We start from the raw sequence: 22,884 nt of genomic DNA, 5'->3' as shown, positions 1-22,884 counted from the left end.
AGGAAGTACGTCTTTCTGTGTCTAGTTAGCTAGCTTGCTAGCTGATCTCTAAGACTTTTTCTTTGTAGAAGACTAAAAATAAATGCATCACAGAAAGGGTAAAAATGAATGGGCAGTGAGATGTGTAAAATGTCAGCCATTTGGCGATATTTTCTTAAATTTTGAGGTTTTGAAAAAACTGAGAAGGATCAACTATGTCAAGAATTGATAGTTAACCATGAGCTGTAGAAGTAATGAATTCAGCAGAGATGGATAAGGGTGCTTTAAAAGGATTTCCAAAGACAATTTTCCCTGTTATCTGGAAAGGCTGTAAAGTTTGGGAAAAAAACAAACAAACAAACAAAAAAAAACATATGTAGCTAATTTATTTCATTAACTTAGAAATTAAGAAAAAGAAGAAATGGGTAAATTAGAGTGATTTTTTGACTGACCTAAGCTTCAGTGGTTATAGAGTTTAATCATCTTGGATTTGAAGAAAGGAATCATCCTTTAAGGAAGTTTGCATAGTAAAACGTATACATGATAAGATATGGGAGACACCCTTCCTAACGACCCCGCCTTTCTCTTACTCTAGCACATTAACATGAGAAGAAATGGGTTCAGAGGCCTGGTAGAGTTTCAATATAAACTAAAACAAATATTCGGGGACTTTTTTTGTAACTGGAAAGAGTGGCCTGGGTACCAAGGAGTGAAAGCAGTGTTGGTAATAGCTCAAAGGGAATAGAACATTTTTAAAGGAACAAGATATAATAATTAAAAGGTTTATACTAGCAAGATGTCAGATAAAATAAAGAAAACCAATAAGGTCTTTGTGTTGACAAAATTAAAGAAAACATTCTTGGAACTATGAAGGGTAAATACACAATTATGAAAATGATGACTAATTATTGTAGTATTAAAATTAGCTTCTTTACTTACTTAACATAAAAAGCTCCATAGGTCACTTTTTTCTTCACACATTGTAATAACTCAGGAATAGAAAGGAAAGGAAAATGCATAGTGGTGTTAGAAATAATTGTATCTCTAATATGAGATTTATATCACTTTTCTAAATTCTTAATTAGATGTTTAAGCAATTTCAAAATTTCTTGCTTTAAAACTTTTCTTTTTTTTTCATAGTTTTTCACTAGGAAATCTGAGTGTGATCTTAGCTATTCATAGAGAACAAAGGCCCATGTAAGCAACAGTGTGGTATAAAATACATAAGGCTTCATTTAATAGTGCCAGTATGTTCTGTGACTTTCAGTGAAATGACATATAACAAATCAATTTTAGCATAAGCTAATTGGTATAAACAAGAGTTATGTTTCAATGGCATCTCATCAAAATTTTTACAAAAAAACATTGAACGAAACTATGTTATTCGAAGTCCCCTTTTATGACTGGTGTCTTAAATTTAAAGTTTGAATACTTAGTTGTAATCCAGAGACTATGTAATTGTATATCAGTTTTTCAAAATCAAGCCATAATTCAGTTAAAAAATATTTGATCTCTTATTGCATGAAGAGGGTCACACTACGGACTAGATGATAAAATGTAATTTAAGTCTGGATAGATACAGATTCGAATGATAGAAACCTTTAAAGAGATTGGTAACATATAAAATTATTAAAGCAGGTCATAGTGGAAAAAAAACCTTTAGTTCTGTTTCCAAAAGCAATAAGATCTATGCATCGCTATCCATTTGGTGGCATTCTCAGTTGTATAGTTTCAAACAAACTTAACAGCTTTTTAAACATTTTCCTACATGTTGTGGAGACTCTGTTCTGTAATTTTACTCATCTAGAAGAAAGACTTTGGATACAATTTGTTTAATCTGCTAAAACCTGTGATTTGGAATAATAAAGTAAGGATATTCTGGAATTATTCTACAGAACATCTCAGAAGCATGGAATCAGAGGAGAAAAGAGGAAAAAAAATGTTTACAGTTTTTCATCGTTTTACTTTCAATTTACTTAGAAAATTAGAGATGTATTGGACTTTATAAATTCCATCCTAAACATTATAGATTTTACAGAAGAACGTCTTTCTATGACTAAACATGTAATGCAAACCAGAGGCACCAAAACATTTTTTTTAAAGAATTACATGTTTAATATTTCAAATCAGCATTGACAAAATCATCATGAGATATATCAAGACTTTGTTGGTCTCTTTTGAATTAATGTGAGGGGACAGACTTCCCCCCCCCCCATGCTTAAGAGCCTCTGAGGTTCTTAGTAAAGCCCATTTAGTGAGCTAAAGTAACCTGACAAAGATCAATAGTAAGATGTTGAATGTATAACTGGAATAAAATGTCAGATCACATATTGAACGGTATTTTCTCTATCAAATTGTGTAGTATGTGTTATCACTGAGTTCCTTGAAATGGCTTATGACTATCTTATCCTCAAAATAGTTTCAGTAGCTTAAATCGAGTCCCCTATTGCTATATACTAGTAGCTCACTGCAGATTAGGTTCATGCTTCCTCCCAATGGAACGCTCGTTGCCTGCAGGAAGCAATGGTGCCTGACAATTCACTGACATTTGTGCCTAATAGTTCTTGTCCTCTGAATGTATTGAATGCCTCTCAAGTTTGACTGCATGCCTACTATGTTCCATGTCCTGAGATGGGCTCCAAAGGCAATATGCTGAATTACACACATTTTCTGCTTTTAAGGGACTTTCCAATTTAGGGTTTAAAATAACTGTCCTTTGTTCTCTCTTTTTGGCATTGATGTACTTTTGACGTACACAGCCTAATATATCTTCACTGGGAAACGGTATAAAACAAATTATGAGGGCTACTGTAGTGATTTCATGTCTATATATTTCAGTACTAGCCCAAAATTGATAATCATATTGTGAAAATAAAAGAGGAAATTCAATATAGTTGAAAAGGATGTTCTGGGGTTCATTGTATTTTAAAGTTGTTTTCAGGCTGATAGAAATTTCCTTCTGACTTATCTCCTACATAGTCCTTACTATCCTGACATACTTGAAAATATACTGTGTTCATTGATGCATAAGGAAATAGAGTTCGAACAAATATGGGAGATGGGATTACAGGGTTACCAGCAAAGTGTCAGGTCCTGTAGAGAACTGATAAGGACAAGGTTTAAATAAAGGAAGCTGTCCATCTAGCAGTGGCATTAAGAAGAAGGGTACAAAATTAAACTGCCAAATAGCAACCCTTTAATCACACTGAAGCCTTAACCTACTTGTTAATATATATATATATATATATATATATAACCACATATATATTAATTAACTTCAGTAGCACACAAACCATATATATATATATGGTTTGTGTGCTACTGAAGTTAATTAAAGACGTAGTGAATGTTAAAGGATGTTAAGATAGCTTCTGTGTACTGCCAAACATTTGAACGGAATAAATACACACACTTAGGAGCTGAGATGTTTAATGTTTTGCTTTAATATTAAAAATATACATCAATATATTCAGTCAGCATGGAATGAGTCTTTTAAACTCCCTTCAGAATTGTTTATTGTAATTAAAAGTAAATTATTGTTTCATTTTTATTACTGATTTAATTCAAGTGACATGAATTACGCAAGCACATTAACAGAATATTAGTTTTACACTTAGGGCTTTTCCTAGATGGGAAAATTCTGTTCTCAATAAACTGAAGCCTTTAAAAACTGGTTTTATGTATTATTACTACCCATTAATTAAAAATGTTGATTTGTTAATTTTCATAGGATGTTGAAATAACCTATATATTCAGTAAGGAAAAAAGTGAAAATAATAAAAATAAAATTTAAAAATCTGATGCATGGTGCTATCACATCCCTAACTCTACTATTTTACTAAGAAACCGTGTGTGTGTGTGTGTGTGTGTGTGTGTATGCAATGCTGAATAATATAAAACTAATTTGGGAAACTTATAGTATCAGATAATAAAAAATGATGTGTATTTTGTGAATATCGTACAACTTTTCGTTGTTATTGAACTACATTTGGCCTTATGCTGTGGGATTTCATAGACAAACTACGAATGAAAAAGCAATGTAAAATTTAATATTTACTAGCTATACAGGAAAGGTTATGTCTCTCTACATTGTAACTCACATATGCTTTCTGACTTTCCAAGTAAGGAAAATCTCTTAGGTCTCATAATTAACTTTGCTCCCTTAAAAAAAAATCTTCTTTTGTTTTATTTTATTATTGATCTTAGTCTTATAATTGTTTACATTTTCATCCAATTTGGGTACTAAGAAGGCAGGAACTGAATCATATTTTACCATAACAACTGTTCAAGAAACATGATATTTATTCTTCTGCATTAATCTTATATTTTCTCAGGATTAGTTCCCCTACGCTCAAATCCCAAAACATCTATCTACTTGGTTTTATTGTATTTGAGGGTCAATGTAGTGTAGCGTGTAGAATTTAACATAAAAAAATATCTAGGATTTTCTTCAACCTTCATCAGGATTGATATTTAACCAAAAGTCATTATGATGTTGGCAGCCCAATGTTCATTCTGGGCATTTATTCTAATTTGCATGTACTGATTTCTTACTTCTCATTAAGAATTTTGATTATATCCCTTGGGCTCTCCCATTTTATAGTTTGAGATCTTGGTCAAATTATTTAACTTTATGGAGTCTTAAGATTATTCAACTGTTGGAAAGGGAAAATAACAATGTCTAAGTAAGAGAATTGTTTTAAGGAGTAAATGAACTAATAAAATTCAGTAGATTTCACCTAGTTCTTAGCACATTGTAAGCACTCAATTGCAATGATTATTCATAATAGATATAAGTTTCTTCAAATTCTTTGCACCGTTTGTTATACAAAAGGAAGATGAAGACAGAACTGGGAAGGGAATAATCACTTTGTTCATCAAACATTTATTACTTTTTACTCCAATTTATTATATGCTTCAGTATTACAATATGATTTATAATTCATATGTATGATTCAGTGTACCTTTCTTAGTGGTACATGCTTTTCTAATTCATATGTATGATTCATGTACCTTTTTAATGGTACATGCTTTTTTTTATTAAAGCTACTTGCAATTTTATTACCTTATATATTTCAGGTGTGTTTTTATAGTGCATTACATTCATTATTTTAGCATATCTTATCTCATTTGATCCACACAGCCACATTCTGAGATGGGCAGTTAGTCAAATCTTATTGTCATATATAGAAATGAAAATATCTTAACACAGAGGTCAATGGAATTTCATAGATGTGAAACCATGGTCCAGTTTTCCTAATGACATTTCAACATCCTTTCTATTAGCTTTAGAATTATTCATATTTCTGTCTGATTAATATGAGAGATAATGTTACTTTTCTGTGCTTATGTTATTGCCACATTGAGTAAAAAATGTGACCTTGCATTGACATAGTACCAACTGCCATCAAATACAACTTTTTTACAATTAGTTTTCTTTCACACAAACCATGAATAACCTGAGGAAAGTATATAGATGCTACTCAAGTGGAGAATATTTGTGCTTGATCATAGCAGTATTGAAAATGTTAATTATCCTCAGAATTGGACGTTCACAATTCAATAACTTCACAATTTTAAATATAATTTTGTTTTATTATCTGTGTCTAAATAAGAAGGCACATTAAAAAACACTGCACATGTTATATTATTTAGCTTTTTAAGATGTTTCACACACATCTCAATTATATCTCATAATACTCAGCTTTATCTAGCAGTTGGGAAAACTGAAGTGCCAACTTTATATATGGGTCTAAATAATACATACATTTTAAAATAGTACTTTACTTGAGTTTTAACTATCTCTCAATACTTTTCATTTAAAATTTAGTAAGTTGAAGCTATTTGCAGATAGCATGTGAGAGAAAACAACTGTAAACCAGCAAATGAACAAAAACAAGCAAACAAAACGACCCTTTCATGGCACGCCTCTTAAGACTTCCAAAAATTACCATATTGCCTGGTTTGCCACCTTTGTTGAATTTACTTCCCCTTCGTGCTTGAGAAAGGAAATTTATAATGAGAATATTCAGCACTGTAATTTTAAAAGCTTTATTTTCCTCAGATAAAGGATGGTAAGGACAACTCAACAAGGAAAACAGATTTGAGCCATGAGTGAATTGCATGTTTGAGATACCCTAAAGGTACATTGATCCCTGACCTTTTTAGACTGTGTACTTCAACTTTCTTCTCAGGCACGTTGTAGCTACTATTGCACTCCTCTCACATTCTTCAACAACAGAAAATATAAGCAAATGTCATTCATAGAAGTCTGATATGTTTCCTGCTCCAACCTTTCTTCTTTTATGGAGAAATGCTTAAGAGTAGTGAGACGAGAGGATAATGTAGAATAAAAAAAAAAAAAAATCAATAAAGAAACTTTAAAGAAGAGTAATGGAAGTTGATCGTGTAAGAATTATAAAAATCACTTTACATTTGTTTAATATATAACATCTTCATTTCTGATACATTCAATTCTGCAAAATGTAAACAATATTTTGAAAGATATACATTAATTATTTTCATGTGTTTTCCTGAGCTATGTAGTTTACTTTCTGATTAATGGGCATTTTTGACTAAAGGGTAAATTTGACTAATCCAAGAACTATATAATAGAATATTTTTAATCTTTTTGAAAAATTATTTTATTTATCAAATTATACTAAAGAAACCTTGTTTTAGGGCCTAAAAAAAAAAACTTTATGCTTTGAAATATTTAATTTAAATTTTGCTTCACAAAATCGCTTAAAATAGCTTCCAAGTAAAATGCATAAGTGAAGAAAAATAAGGTAATAGTAATATGGTATAACTGGATGTACTAGGGTGGTGTGTTGGGAAAGGATTTCACATTTATTGGAAAATTAAATGTATACTCCCTCAGAAACACTTTGTAACTATTAAACTTCTAGTTCATGGTGGCTAAGAAACATTGATAATGAGTACGGATTGTTAGATAAGAAGACATCAAGAAATATGTGAATGCTTGTAGTCAGAAAATGAAATTGGTAATCTCTGAAAGATGACCTATAATGATAGCAAAAAGGAAATGAGATAACATATCAACCATATTTTGAGAACCAAGATAGTGCTCTGAAAAATATAATCTGTTAAACAAAAACCAGGTAATTTATAAGGCCTGGAATACAGAAAAAGTGGATAGGACAGCCATATGCATAGGTAGGATGGTAGAACTCTCAATCCGAGAAGAATAAAATGTCACAATTGCTGACATTGTTTCCCACATCACAGCAATCCAATATCATGCATGAAATATTTAAGCACCCCAAGATGAAGCAACTTTGTAGATAACTTCAATACGAACTATACTATACTATACTATGCTATACTATACTATTACTATAAAATCTGTTCAGTGATAAGTAATATTTTCTTATATGTACTTATCCCTTTCAATCTCCCCTCTATTTTTCCCATTGAAGTAGAATATAAAGGAAGAAAAATCTGAAAGATCTCAAAGACAGAAGTCACAAGATTATAACTTCAGTCTTAGTTTCATTCCTAAGTATCTATGGTGTATAAGGTTTTGAAATTCACATATAAAAGACCCAAAAAGCACATTCACATTGAAATCCACAACACCCATGGTGTGATTTGCACCATAAGTAAATGTCATAAGATTCTGTTTGTATTCATAAAAATGACATGCCAATTTGTTTTAGTAGATTCTTAGTCAATAAAGCAAAAAACAACAAAGAAAACCCCACAAAAACAGAAACAACAACAAAAATAAACAAGAAACAATCATTTATGTTATAAAGTAAACACAGATATGTTTCTCAGAATTAACACGGGTTTCTGATATTAAAATCTGAGAGGAATATTTTTTGAAATATTTTTGAATACCAAATACTTGTAAGGTACTATGTGATGTACTTCATGCATCCTCACTAACATGCAAAAAGTGAATATAGTAGTGCATTACAGAACTACTTTTTTTTTTGTCTGATTTAAGTTCAAGTAATGAAGTTGTATTCAAATGTGTTAAAAACAGAATATTAAATTCAGGAATCAAACTCAATTGGGTTCAGTGTATATTTAATTTAAAAGGAATGGTATTGTCTATGCTGAATTTAGTGTATGTGTTGCACCTAAAAGTATCTGTCCTAAAGTACTTAACTCTGTAATGGGCAAACAAGCATATCTGTGGTAGTTCTAATATATAGGTTGTCAAATTATATTACTTCAAGTGGAAGTTTGGAAAACTTGTGTGAGTGGATCATTTTTATTTTTTATTTATCTCACAACCAAAATATCCTTGAGTATTGAGTGACACCTGTTTTAGATTACTCTCTCTAACCAGTTCTCCGAGTGGGGAAAAAGAAAAAATCTATATAGTTCATTAGGGATAGCGTTATAAATTATGATATACTAAAAATAAGAAGTATACTTTATCATTAACGCCAAGAAAGTTAAACACCTGTGCATGAATGTGTGTCAAGGGAATGTTCAGAGAAAGTCACGATTTTTACTCAACAAACAATTTCCTGCTCTTTCCAAATGATAGTTATGTAAGAATAGCAGGTTTAAAACAATTGAGTAAATGACAACTACTGACATTTTTGGTTTGACCTGATACCCGGGGAATCTTCTAAGTGGTGGGTAGCAATGGAAACATGACAGCTTTTCCTTTTGCAATTACTTTTTTACTAGTCCTTGCATAGATATTTTCCTGACTTTTCTAACGGTGAGCCCTTGAACTCCGGATGTACTCGTACTCAAAAAACATAAACTGTACTTGTCTTGTAGCTGGAAGGCATGTATAACATTTTTTATTGATTAATAAGCTCTAAGATTATAGAATTTCCCAGGTATAATTTGTCATTCTGTTTTCTAAAACTGGTTTGCTATAATTTTTAGAGGACAGCCAGGATATTCTTCAGAGAAAGAGAGAGGGAGAGAGAGAGACAGACAGACAGACACAAGGGTGCCAATAATAGCACATATTCGAATACGGAATAATTTGATGGCAGCAAAAGTACTTATTGCAGTAAAAATAAATTTATTTTGGTAACTGTCAAAAAGACATGTAAGCCTACTAAAAATAATAAACTGGTATTAACCACATTACCTTAACTCTCTTGCCTTTTTGGAAACTCTCAAAAAATCCTATGAATTTATTAACATAAATAATTATTAAATAAATAAATGACAAAGACTGTACAAATCTGCCATGTAGAATTCCAAATCACTTATGGAATTAATCTACCCTGAAGGAGATAAAGCTTAACTCCTCACTGCTTAAGTGTTTCTGTGGACCTACTTTCGGAGAGCACAGTACGGAAAAAGGGGATAAAAGAGTAATTTCACAGTGAAGAAACCTGACAAATACTACCTCAGCCAAGTGATCAAAATTGACATCAACTTTGATTAAGTCATATTCATAGATATGATGTAATGAGACCCAAAGCCCGTAATCCCCATGTAATCATAATTAGACAAATTCCTATTAAGGGACATTCTACAGAATAATTAAACAGTACTCCTCAAAACTGTCAAAGCCCTCAAAAACAAGGAAAGTCTGAGAAACTGTCACAGCCAAGAGGAGCCTAAAGACATGAAATGACAAAATGAAGTGTGTTATCCTGCTTGGGATCCTGGAACAGAAAGAACACATTCGACTGGGAGAAAAAAAAAAATCTAAGGAATTGTGAGTAAAGTATGAACTTTGGTTAATAAAAATATAACAATATCGGTTTATTAATTTAACATATGTATCATACTAATGTAAAATGTTAATAATTGGGGAAAACAGGTGTGTACTACATGAGAAATCTCTGTACAATCTTTGCAAGTTTTCTATAAATCTAAAAGTATTCTAAGACACAAAACTTATTTTTCATTCCCTATGAATTACTAAAATATTAAATTTTAATTTTGTTTTAATTTCTAGTTTGGCAATAATAGTCTTTCTTTCCATTAAAGATAGATAGGTAGATAGATAGTCACATAGATACATAGATATAGATAAAATAATTAATTTACTTCATGGGTTTTAGGGGAAGTTTTTGCACCTATCTGATAAAACACATTTTTTTTTCAATGTAACTGAGTTTATAAATTAAATATGGTTATATATCACAGGTTTTTTTTTAATATGATACCACTTGTCTATTAAATAATAAAACAGCATAGATTTATAGTCTTCTATAATCTTTACTTTTCCTCCCTATTTTATTTTACATATTTTCATTCCATTGCAGTATACAGTTAACTATATTCTTTTATAGAAATTCGGGGTTTAAGTCTATTTATACATGTTTGGAACACTCAATAGCTTTAGCATTTACTTAAAGTGAGACTATAGATAAATGTAGCACATATTGGAGGCACCCTATTCAAAAGTCATCTCCTTCTTATTCCCCCAGTTGACTCAAAGGAGGGTAATTCTAATTTACATAGGGTCAAAATCAGCATTGGGGTATTAACCCATTATTAATTATTGAATTAGGCATAGTCATATGATACAGTTTTTGCCAAGAAAACACAGAGAGAATACTTTGGGGGAACTTTTAGTAAAGATTTCTTCAATGATGCAAAGAAATACACATGAAGGAATAGTTCCTCTTCTGATGAGTTTTCCTGTCTGAATCTGGAGCTTGAAACTATGGCAACCATGGAGAAATAGCAAGTCACTTGAGATGACGGCTATTTCCTGATGATGTTTCCAGCCTCAATTAATTAGTTCTGGAGACAACTTTCCTCTACAGTTGTCAAGAGAGATAATAAATATTTCCTTATTATCTGAGAAAATTTTCTCAGGGTTGTCGGCTACTATAGTCACATGCTCCTTATGTATCCAAAGTTTCATCTAGGTATGAGATATTTTTAAGCCAATTTTCTATGACATCTAGGGTAAAAACATGTAGATTTTCCCTCTTAGTAAACCTGAAGCCATTTGAGAACATTATGCCTTGAAAGTTAATTTTGAATGAAAGTATAGACTTGCTATTTTCTTTTTCATTAACAGAATTCATGTTTTTTGTTTTGTTTTGTTTTGTTTTTGTGTTTTGGTTCACTTTGAAGTCAAATACTTGGCAGATTTTTGCCTTTTACCATCTAAGCTTGTCAGAGAAATAGCCAGGTTATAACTATAAAGAAATATACCATGCATGAGGTAGCTCAATTTGTGTTCATTCAAGCTCAACATTCGCTAATATTCCATTTGTGCCTTCTGTCTTTTACAAATGGAACCTTTCATTGGATATATTACAAGTTGAAAAAAATATACAACATTTTTAATTCTTAGCAACAAACATTGCTTGTATCTTCCAAATTTGCATAATTAGTTACCAATAGGTAAATTTTTAAAATTAGTCTACAGATAACCTGGAAAAAGGAAAATTCAAGCTTTTCCTTTTTTCTTTTTTTTTTTTTTCAGAAAAGGAAGGAGATATGCCCTGTTAAAATTTTATCTAAATTATCATGAAGTACCAGAATAGACCCAGTATTTGAATTTGAACTGAATAATTGTTTGTTTTTACAAATAGCTTTCATATCCTATACCTTATCACTCTGACATAATATCTCTGAATCACTTTTCAAGTGTTGACCTGGGAAGATAAAGAGATAAACATACAGAAACACGCACACACACGTCATTTTATATGTTAAATTTACACTTATAAGATTATTTTAACAATATGATGATCATGATAATAGCATATGTGAAGTTTCTGTGACTGTAATATTGCTGTATATTGCTAGCTTTAAGGAAAATAAAACACATAATGCACAATGTCTCAAATTATAATATCCTATCTGTGGTTTTTGTGAATAAAGTTTGAATTAAAGCTTTCTAATATGTAGTGATATTTGTAGTGATACCTCATTGACTTTTAAGTTTCATTCACCAAAGTGCTAATGATGTTGAGCATTTTCTATCCATGTATCTTCTTTTGTAAAATGTCTGTTTAGATCCCTTGTCTATTTTTAATTTTTTCTTCTTATTGATAGGGTTTTTTAATTATTTTTTATGTATTTTGGATACAAGTGCTAATCAGATATATGATTTTTCAAACATATTTTCCATTCTATTATTCTGTTGTTCCTTTAATATTTTCACTTGCAGTGATTTTTATGAAGTTCAATTTAACATTTTTTTCTTGTGAATTATGCCTTCAATGTTCTAAGAAATATTTAATTAATTTAAGACCACAAAGATTTTCGCCAGCGTTTTCCTATAGAAGATTTGAGTTTTAGGTTTTACATTTAGGACTATGATCCATTTTGAGTAAATTGTATATATTATGTGGGGTATGGATTAAAGTACAAGTTTTTGTGCGTGTTCATCTGACTGTACTAGCAAAATGTGTTCAAAGACTATTCTTTCTCAACTGAATTGCCTTTGAAAAAATTAGTTGTTTATGTATGAATGATTCTATTTATAGATTTTCTTGCTGTTTTTTAATCTATTTGTCTACGTTTAGACTAATACAAATCAATTTTACTTACTGTAGCTTTGTAATAAGTTTTAAAATCTTGTAGTGTTGTTATTCCCACTTTGTTCTTTTCCAACATTGTTTTGGTTTTTCTAGATCCATTGCATTTACATGTGAATTTTAGAATTAGTTTTGCAATTTCTACAAAAAATCTGGATTTTGAATATGATTTAACAAAGCTATGGATTAATTTGGGGTGAATTGAAATTTTAACAATATTGCATCTCCTAGCCCATGAACACAGTATATCTCAAATTGCACTTACAACTCCAACAACACTGATTAGAGTGCTGTTTTGATAAATTTTTAAGAATACCCCACCCCCCCACCCCACTTTCAGTGATTCACTAGGATGGCTCATGGGATTCAGCATGTAGCCTACTGATGGATATTATTTTTTATGGCAGAATGGTACGGAGCACAATCAGAAAGGGAAACAGAGCGCAAGGAATATTCCAAGGGAGACCTTATTCCAATTTCCAAGGGTCCCCTTCCAGTAGATTCATACAAGACACACTTAATTTCTTCTGCGATGAGTTGTGCCAAAGCATTTGAATTGTTGCCAAGAAGAAAAAGTTAGAGACTCAGTGTCTGGGTTTTTTTGTTGTTGTTGTTCAGGGTGATAACATAGACAGCCTCTGCTTAGCATATACCAAAATTTCAGTCTCCCAGGAGGAAAGCCGTTTTCACCATATACCATATTGTTTATACAACAGTTTAGGCACAGTGGGCCATTTGTATTAGTGGTGAGAACCTTCCTGACATCTAAGTTCTCATGTATAAGTCAAGGGCAGATCTTGCTAACAGACCTTTTCAAGAACAACAGTTCAGGCCTACTGTGTTAATTATTTTCTGTACAAGTACTATTGAGAACAATTAGTTAATTAAAACTAAAGAAAGTCACTCTCCCAATGTTCTGAAATCATGGTAAAATGAAATCTATAAAAGCCATACCATTTTTGTTTATTCCTTTTATCTGATTTTCACAAGATTTATGCTAAGTAGCATGCAAACATCTTCTTAACTATCTTACTAAAAATGTTAGGCAAAATTTCTCTGAAGATCTTAAATCATGACTATATTTTGAATATATACAAGATCTGACAATTAAGTTCATGAAGTTGCCACCATGCACTTACATTGGCAGCACTGTACAAACAGCTCGGTAAGGTTTCATAACCTTGGTATATCAGTGTCTGGCAGCTGTGTTTGTGTCAATGTGTGGTGGTGTCTTGATGAGTGGCGTTCATTATTGTTGTTGCATATGCTGTCGCGAGAATGTCTGAGCTTGAATTAGAGCAATGGACAAACATTAAATTTCTTGTTAAACTTGGCAAGAGTGGAAGTGAAATCAAGGACATATTATCCAAGTTTATGGGGACAATGTCATAAAGAAAACGGCAGTGCACAAATGGATTCAACGTTTTTCTGAGAAGAGAGAACACGTCACTGATGAAGAGAGGTCAGGATGGCCAGTAGCAAGAAGAACTGACAAAAACATTGCAAAAATTCATTGAATTGTGCGTCAAAATCATCCGCTGACTGTGAGAAGCATAGCAGACCAAGTAAACATCAATAGAGAAACAATTAGGAAAATCTTAACTGAAAATCTTGGCATGAGAGAGTTGTGTGCAAAAATGGTCCCAAAGGAGCTCACAGGTGAACAAAAGCAAAGGAGAGACAACATTTGCCAAGACCTATTGGAGAGACAAGATGATGTTTTGGGCTGTGTTACCACTGGTGATGAAACATAGATGTACAACCAAAGAACAACCATATTTTCTGATGAACTGGATACAGATGTTTTAAGTGAAACTGCATTTGTATGTACTAGATGATTTTGAACATTACAAGAAGTAAAATGATCAGAGTATATGAATATGTATATTTTCCAAAGAAGCCATACAGATGACCAACAGTTTCATGAAGAGATGATCAACATTACTTATCAGGGAACTGGAAATTAAAATGACAGTGAGATGTCACCTCACACCTGTTCAGATTGGCTATTATCAGAAACAAATAAACAAAAAAAACCCACAAATAATAAGTGTTTGTAAAAATGTGGAGAAGAAAAGGGAAACCTTGTGCATGTTGGTAAGATTGTAAATTGGTGCAGCCACTATGGAAAACAGTATGGAGTTTCCTCAAAATGTTATAAACTATAAAGATAAAACTATTACACAACCCAGAAATTCCACTTCTGGATGTTTATTTGAAGAAAATGAAAACACTAATTTGAAAAAAATATATGCACTTCCATGTTCATTGCAGCATAATTTACAATAGGCAAGATATGAAACCAATGTAGGTGTCCATCTGTAAATGAATGGATAAAGTAGACGTGGTTTATATTTACAGTGGAATATCAATTAGCCATAAAAAATAATGAAATCTTGCCAACATGAATGGACTTAGAAGATATTATGCTAAGGGAAGTAAGTCAGACTGAGGACTAATACCATATTATTTCACTTATAGGTGGAATGTAAAAAAAAAACAAACAAGCAAAACAAAACAGAAAACAGATTTATACAGAGAGCAAACTGATGATTGCCAGAGTGGAGGGGTGGAGGATGGGTGAAAAAAGTGAAGAGTAATAAAAGGTACACACTTCCAGTTGTAAAATAAGTCACAGGGATTTAATGTTCACCATAAAGAATATAGCCAATAATATTGTATTAACTCTGTATGGTGACTGACGTTTCCTAGTGATCACTTCTTTAGGTATACAAATGCTGAATAACTATGTTGTACACCTGAAACTAATATGCTAGTGTAAGTTAACCATGATTTTTAAAATGCAAAATGCTTAAAACAATTGCTGGCCTTTAGAGAGATATATTTATCTTGATTATCCCTCTAGGTTTGTATTGTTTCTAGTACATTGGCCTTGTTTTGAGTAATAAAATTGGACAGTTATTTCATGCTGTAAACAGAGTTTCATAATCCTCTTCACTTAATGTTTAGGTTGCTTGGAATTAAAGGAAGACACCATTGAAAATCTTCTTGCTGCAGCATGCCTTCTTCAGCTTCCTCAAGTAGTAGAAGTGTGCTGCCACTTCCTCATGAAGCTTTTGCATCCATCTAACTGCTTAGGAATTCGAGCATTTGCAGATGCTCAAGGATGCATTGAATTAATGAAGGTGGCTCACAGCTACACAATGGTAAGAAAATTTAATGTTTTAATAATAGAGACATAGCTGTATTATCAGAAGTTAAAATAATTGCTACCATTGCATTGAATAACCTTTTAAAGTTTGACATGAGTTTATATGCTTGATATGTTTTTATTATGGGATGTAATCTAATACTTTATAGAATGGACTTTAGTATTAATTTATGGCTTTGTTTACATTTTATAGGATATATATAGATATATATAGATATATATATATAGATAGATAGATAGATAGATATAGATATATAGAGATATATATAGATATATATAGATACATATATATAGAGAGAGATATATCTATATATATATATATAGATATATATATATATAGATAGATAGATAGATAGATATACATATCTATATATATACTTTTTTTGGATTTTAAGAGTTTTTTAAATGAATTGTTCTTAACTGCTCCTGGCATATTTATTTTTTTACATCCACTTCCACAGCTTCTCTTTCTTTTGTCTTTTCTGTTTTTTCATTTGTATGTTTTCTCAGCTAGCAGTCTGTGCCATAACTTTTTCTTTGCATTTTTCTTACAACCTCTCCACTATGAACTGAGTTGTTACAACCAAAATTTAAGGTTGAAGTATTACTCTCAAGGCAATGGTATATGGAGATGGGGAATTTGGGAGGTAATTAGGTTCAGATAAGGTCACAAAGGTGGGGCCCTCATGTTGAGATTAGTGACCTTATAAGAAGAGAAACTAGAGAGTTTGCTTCTTCTCTCTTTCCACCTTGAGAGGACACAGTGAGAAGGTAGTCATTTGCAAGGCAGGAAGGGAGCCCTTACCAGGGAACCCAGTCTACCTATACCTTGATCTTAGACTTCCCACCTTTCAGAATATAAGAAGTAAATTCCTGTTGTTTAAGCCACCCACTCTGTGGCATTTTGCTATGGCAGCCCAAGGTGACTATCTCACTTTTCATCATAGTATATTATGTTTGGTATGACTTTGCCTTTATCAGTTGTGGAGAAAAATCATAATTATAGTGTATATTTTAAAGTATTTATCACTCTAGTGAATATTGGATTCCAGAACTCCTGGAAACTTCTGTACTAAGGGAAAATATTTAGATGTATAGACAAGCTGATCTATTTTTTTAAATTTGATTTTCAGTATCATTTTCATAATGGGTTTAAATTGAGTGACTATCACTCAGTAAGTACCCCTAAAATAATTTTAGCTTATTTTATATATTTCTCTTTAATTTATATATATGTGTGTGTGTATGTATGTGTATATGAGTATGTATTTTTAACAGCTTTGTAGAGATATTACAAATCATTTGAATTGTACACTTTAAATGGGTTAACTTTAAGGTGTGGAATTTTTTGTTTAATATTATCTTTATTCTAGAATAAAATCATCCATTAAAATAGTTTTATACCTTCATATATCATATTTCATACCCTAGAAGTAATCATTCCAAAAACATTTAATACAGTCCCTGGCATATAGTAAGCCTATATAAAATGCAAGCCACTTCTGCTATTTTTACTATTATTAACATTATTAATGATTTGATTATTATTGAAATAACCAATTATAAACTGTAGAACTTTCCCCTTCCAACTCAAGAGAAAAATTCATGTAAGATAAATCTCATTAAGCTTTATAGTTGCTATTTATTAAACAGGTCTTATTTTGAGATTTAATACCTTTTCAAATAATTAATGACAGTCAGCCATTTAAAAGCCTTGCAATTGTTATTCTTAGATAGAATTTCAATATTAAGTTAATTTTCTCCTTTAATCCTTTAAGCAGATTAGTAAATTAAATGAAAATATAGCAATAAAGGGAAGTAGATATATGCTTTGTAATTCTATTGTTAGATTCTTCTTTCAAAATATTCCATGACAGGGCGTGATGCTACTATTGAAATTATATGAACCATGTGAAACCAATGTAAACGAATACTTCATTAACTGAAATATCAAAGTCCAACTGTACTCATTTAATTATGCACATTTCATTACAATTAGGAGTTCCCAGCTTAGATAAGCCAAAAAATAATATGCCTCCAAAACCAGAGGGTTAATGGTAACTTCTGGTGAAGTCTGGAATTATTAATTTAGAAATAAAAATGTGGTTTGTTTTTGTTTTGTTTTTGCAGTTGCTTAGACTGGTCTGCAATTTGTCACACAATAGTAACAATATCTTTTCTTTAGTTTAAAAGTATACCTTACAGTAAAATACTATATTTAAAAGAGAAACAGAGAAAACTTCTAGCTAAGATACTCAACATTCTAACTAACCCTATTTTACTTATATATTTTTTAACTGAATGGATTATGTGTGTGTCATGTCTGCTGAAATTTAAATGAGTTCAAATTTTTTTTGAAGCATGGAACTCCACTGTTCTCCTATCGCTCCTGGGTTACTATTTTAGTGAAGAAAGGTACTGATTACTTGTATTCCTAGACCACTATTTTCTCTCAGTTCCAACTTTAAAATGAGTGTCTTGCATCTGATATAACTTTTCACTACATTTTTGCTTCCAATTTTTGTTTAATCATGCATGTGCCCTCATTTAATCTATTCAATCTGTGCTTTGAGACGAAAGCTATTATGCTATGATTTTCTTTCGTTCTTAACTGCTTTAATAGCAAATTATTCCAGTTCTTATTACTTCCAGGATTTAATTAACTTCTTAATTGGCTCTAATTATTTGTTATTTGTTTACTTTACAAGTAACTTTTTAAAAATAATGTTTAATTTCCTTGCTAATTTTTTTTAAGATATGAACTTGATCTTCAGAGTCTAGATCTTAACTTGGTGTCTATATGAGTATGCCTTTGCTATTTATATGTTTCGCTAGTTTTCCTTTGAAAATTTCTCTCATTTATTTGGCTTCAGTTATTGATTTTCTGTGGATGATTCCAAAATCTGTTCAGGGAAGCTAACCCAGCTTGGCAGTGGTTCACATGAAAAATATTCTAAAATTTTCATTGCAAGCTCAATATTCGGCAGAAATGTGAAACTAATTCTAAAACATTTAAATTTGGGCTGCATGAATATACCAATTATCAACACAATAATTGAAGGAAATAACCCCCCTGTACTCTATTAGTCAGGTTTCATTGTGATACCTGTGCTTAATCTGTACATCACATTTCTAAAAGCATTAAAGAATGGCAAGCAGACAGATGAGAATAACAAGAATAGTAAATATTTTGTAATAATTTTATGTGAAGAAAAGTTGAAAAAACTATAGGTACCTGTGGCTGAATAATATTAGGGCATGAAAATAGCTATCTTTGTGTATTTGACAGAATGAACTTGTATCTAAAACAGCAGAATTTAAATATTTCTTGTGTGTGTGTTTTTTTTAGTAGTATAATCTGTTGAAATGAAATAGTATATGAAAGAATAATATTCAAATTGATCTGCTTTGTGTGAAAATGGATGGAAAGTCCAGAATCTACTTCAGTCTCTGATCTTTGTTTTTCTTCTGAGTTGTCTATTTCTACTGATCATTAATGCCATGTCCCTCGAAGGTCAGGTTTGACTTTAGAGGAGACTTCTGAAACTGCATTTCCCACACATTCTCTCTCCATGTGGTTCTGGGTTAGAGCTTGCCAATAAGAGGGATTCATGCAAGAAATGGAAAGTGGAAGAGAACAGAAAGCTATTATTCTCCTCACGCAGTTATATGCAGATACGTGGACAAATGGAAAGTTGAAATAACTTCTAAGGGAGCCCTTAAAAGTGATTTCCCTCACTGCTGTAGACTGAGCCACTTGATGGGAACCTTCTAGAGGTTCTTCAGGAATGCAGTGCCTCTGTGGAACATTTTGAGAAGAATTCACAGTACACTGAAGGTTGAAATTATTAGTAGAAAGTTCCCTGACATTCACTTCCACAGGTATTTAGGTTTCCAATTTCCTATCCACAGTCTTTCGTACATCAATCAACATAGGGTGGCTTATCTTCCTAATCCAATAATGTGTTCAACACATAAGCCAAAATAGATGATTCAAACTCATGTTTTGATATGCATAGTCCTCCACACCTAGCTTCTAAACTGCTGCCTGAGCATTTTTCCTCAAAAGTAGATGGCATTTATTTCACCCCTCCCTACCGTATACTGTGGATTCCCTTCTTTTGTATTTTATTCATGATTTTCTCTTGTCTAGAATGTCTGGTATCTAATTCTAAATAACCCTCAGTTGCCAATTTAAATTCATCCATGCCTAAAATATACATATTTTAAATCTTTTCTTGGCATTCTCTCTCATTTGAAATCTTAGTATTCCTTTTCTTAGAATTATGTGATGTCATCATAAACTTACTTTTATAATTATCTTTTTTACACCTTTACAATTATATTGCAAACTCCTTTATGATAGAGAGCAAGGCTTTCTATTTTAATTTATTTTATCCCAACAAAGTATCTAGTAACTTGTAATGTATTAATTAATTCCCATAGTTCCCTGAAGTGTTTACTTAGGATTGTGATTCTCAACACTTCTGAATTCAGTCTTTCAACAAGACTACATAGTTCCTCTACTTTCCAATCATATGAGTGTGTGTGTGTGTGTGTGTGTGTGTGTGTGTGTATTATTGTTGTTACCTACCTTCACCATTAATCTGGTAGCTCCCTGGTAGCACTTTTAAAAAACCTTTACAGAGAAACGGAGGTAAATAGCTGCTGCCATTGTGTTTGATGACAAAGCTTACAGCTGTCGGTGCTAGTGATGCACAAGCTAAGTGTATAGTAACCCTTTCAAAACTCTTGCAAGTTATGTATTACATCCACTTTAAAAAATGATAAAACTGGGGTGGCCAATTGGCCCAGTGGTTAGAGCGCAGTGTTCATAACACTAAGGTTGCTGGTTCCATTCCCATGTGGGCCAATGAGCTGGCTAGCTAGACTGAAAAAACAGCTAGATTGAAAAAACAACGACTTGACATGGAGCTGATGGGTACTGGAAATACACACTGTTCCCCAATATTCCCCAATTAAAAAAAAATGATAAAACTAAGGTTTAGGTACATCAAATCATTTACACAGGAACAATAGATAGAACATGGTAGAATGGGGATTTAAGCCTACTACTCTCTTACTACAAATTGCATTCTTTATATAATATGCTAGTAGATTATACTGATTATGTTTTACCCATAATGTCAAGTCAGATTTCTGATGTTCAGAACACTTCAAAACATGGATTACTTCAGACAAATGGATACTATAAACCTTAAACATTGATGACACAAAAGAACTCCATAAAGATTTTGTTCCTCGGGGTTTTGTTTTGTTTTTAACTTCTCTGTTTACTTCACTCTCACTTTCTGTCTAGCACTACCAGCATGGCCTGCCACATTTCACAATGTTTACGCTGGAGTGGCCATAGGACTAATTAGAGGCTACCATGTACAATCAGTAGCCTTGAAAGGTTGAAGTCTCAGAACTGGAACATAAAGACTTCCTGAGTCAGTGTAAGAAGCTGCCCTTTCAGAGCCTAATACTCTAAAAAATCTTATACGTACATTATTCACTTGTCCTTTAGAGCCATTAGAACAATGCCAGAGAAAAAGAACAAACTTTATTTATGTGGTTTCCGCTCATGGTTTTGAAATCCCTGACATTTCTCACAGATTCTAGCTAGCAGCATGCTCCTTAAATCTTTACCAATAACCTTTCTAATAAACCATAAATTAGAATTTACTTTGAGAGAAACAACGGAATTTAAATTTCTTTGCTTTCCTAAGTCATCAAAATAAAGTTCACTTCATCCATATTTTTCCTCAGGACTGTTATGTGATACACTAGTATTAAAACTTGTTTGGAATTTTGCCTTCTTTTTTCTTACATTCATTGCTTTGTGTTACTCCTTTTTACTGATATATATATATATATATATATATATATATATATATATATATATATATATATATATCAGTAGAGAGAGAGAGAGAGATACAGATATATATATCAATATATATATCTATATATCTATATATCTCATGTTTCCCTGAAAATAAGACCTAGCCAGACAATCAGCTCTAATACGTCTTTGGAGCAAAAATTAATATAAGACCCAGTCTTATTCTACTATAATATAAGACCGGGTCTTATATAATATAATATAATATAATATAATATAATATAATATAATATAATATATAATGTAATATGTATATGTGTATAATATATACACATTCTGAGTAATGAGTTTAAGTTAATATATAAATATCAAGTTAAAATTAGTAAAATTTGACTTTCTGAATGTCTTTGTAAATTGGTAAGAAATGATGTTGTCAGGATAAGTACAATGAGTGGCTTGGAGGACAATTGGCATCAATATGTAATGATCACAAGCATAGGAAGCATGTGGAAGCCTAGTTATAAAGGACCTTCCTCTTAATCCTGTTTTTGTTTTTCTTTACTTGATCAGTCCCTGAATTAACTCACAGCTCTTTACAAACAGTTTTTATTTGTGTTATTACTCACAATCATTGGTAAAATTCTATTCTACTGGCTAAGACTGAAAGTCGATTTGAGTGAAGGAGTTTGAAAAATAGACTTTTGTGCTTACGTAGTGTCAGGCACAAACAGGATATTCAGATTACATTGGATAAACTGATAGAGATGTGTAATAAACAGTAATATAACAAATGACATTCACTCATGTAATTACTATTTGACTACATAGAACTTTGTAATTGTTAGGGTTCTATAAAGTAACCGTAATTAAATGTGTGTTTATAAAAGTTTCAAAGACTAATTAAGCATAATCACAGAGTATCCAATGAAAAGTATAAGCTTTCTAAGGGCTAATTTAAGACACAGTCCATTTCTTCTTTTCAGATGTTCTTCAAATATGTTTCCATTTCAGGGTTTCATATCCAAACTTAAGGTCATTCTATTTTACAAAATACGTCTTTCTGCTTTTTTTGTTGTTGATAATGAAAATTATGATAATATTCATTTCCTTGAAAAGCATTCCATTTGTTTTAAGGAATCTTTCATTTGCGTATTTTAATTTTATTTTTATTTCTTCTACGGAGCTATTTTTAAACACAAAGACATAGCACAAAGTTGTATAAAATCACAACACATACACCCATACCCACACAAATCTATAAAAATGTATCAGGTTTATTTTATTGTTTAGCAATATAAATTTTTATAGAGTTGCTATATGTCTTGAGTTGATGTTGTAGTAACAATATAACTAGGTCAAGGAGGAACACTAATGTTAAAAAAAATCCTAGAAACGCACATCTAAAGGATTTTCATAGTACTTGTTAG

General features: G+C 31.6%; 1 protein-coding gene across 1 annotated transcript in view; it reads left to right on the top strand.

The window, feature by feature from the left end:
- The window catches only part of KLHL1 (kelch like family member 1), a 298,324-nt gene that overhangs the window by 111,607 nt on the left and 163,833 nt on the right, over positions 1 to 22,884 (top strand). The window contains exon 4 of the mRNA XM_033103722.1: positions 15,408 to 15,604. Within this exon, the coding sequence (XP_032959613.1) occupies positions 15,408 to 15,604 (197 nt within the window). The remainder of the gene's footprint in view (positions 1 to 15,407; positions 15,605 to 22,884) is intronic.

Source organism: Rhinolophus ferrumequinum, chromosome 4, assembly GCF_004115265.2.
Source record: "Rhinolophus ferrumequinum isolate MPI-CBG mRhiFer1 chromosome 4, mRhiFer1_v1.p, whole genome shotgun sequence".
NCBI classification, from domain to species: Eukaryota; Metazoa; Chordata; class Mammalia; order Chiroptera; family Rhinolophidae; genus Rhinolophus; species Rhinolophus ferrumequinum.
The sequence above is the reverse complement of the archived record's forward strand: the minus strand, read 5'-3'. Positions and strand labels throughout refer to the sequence as shown.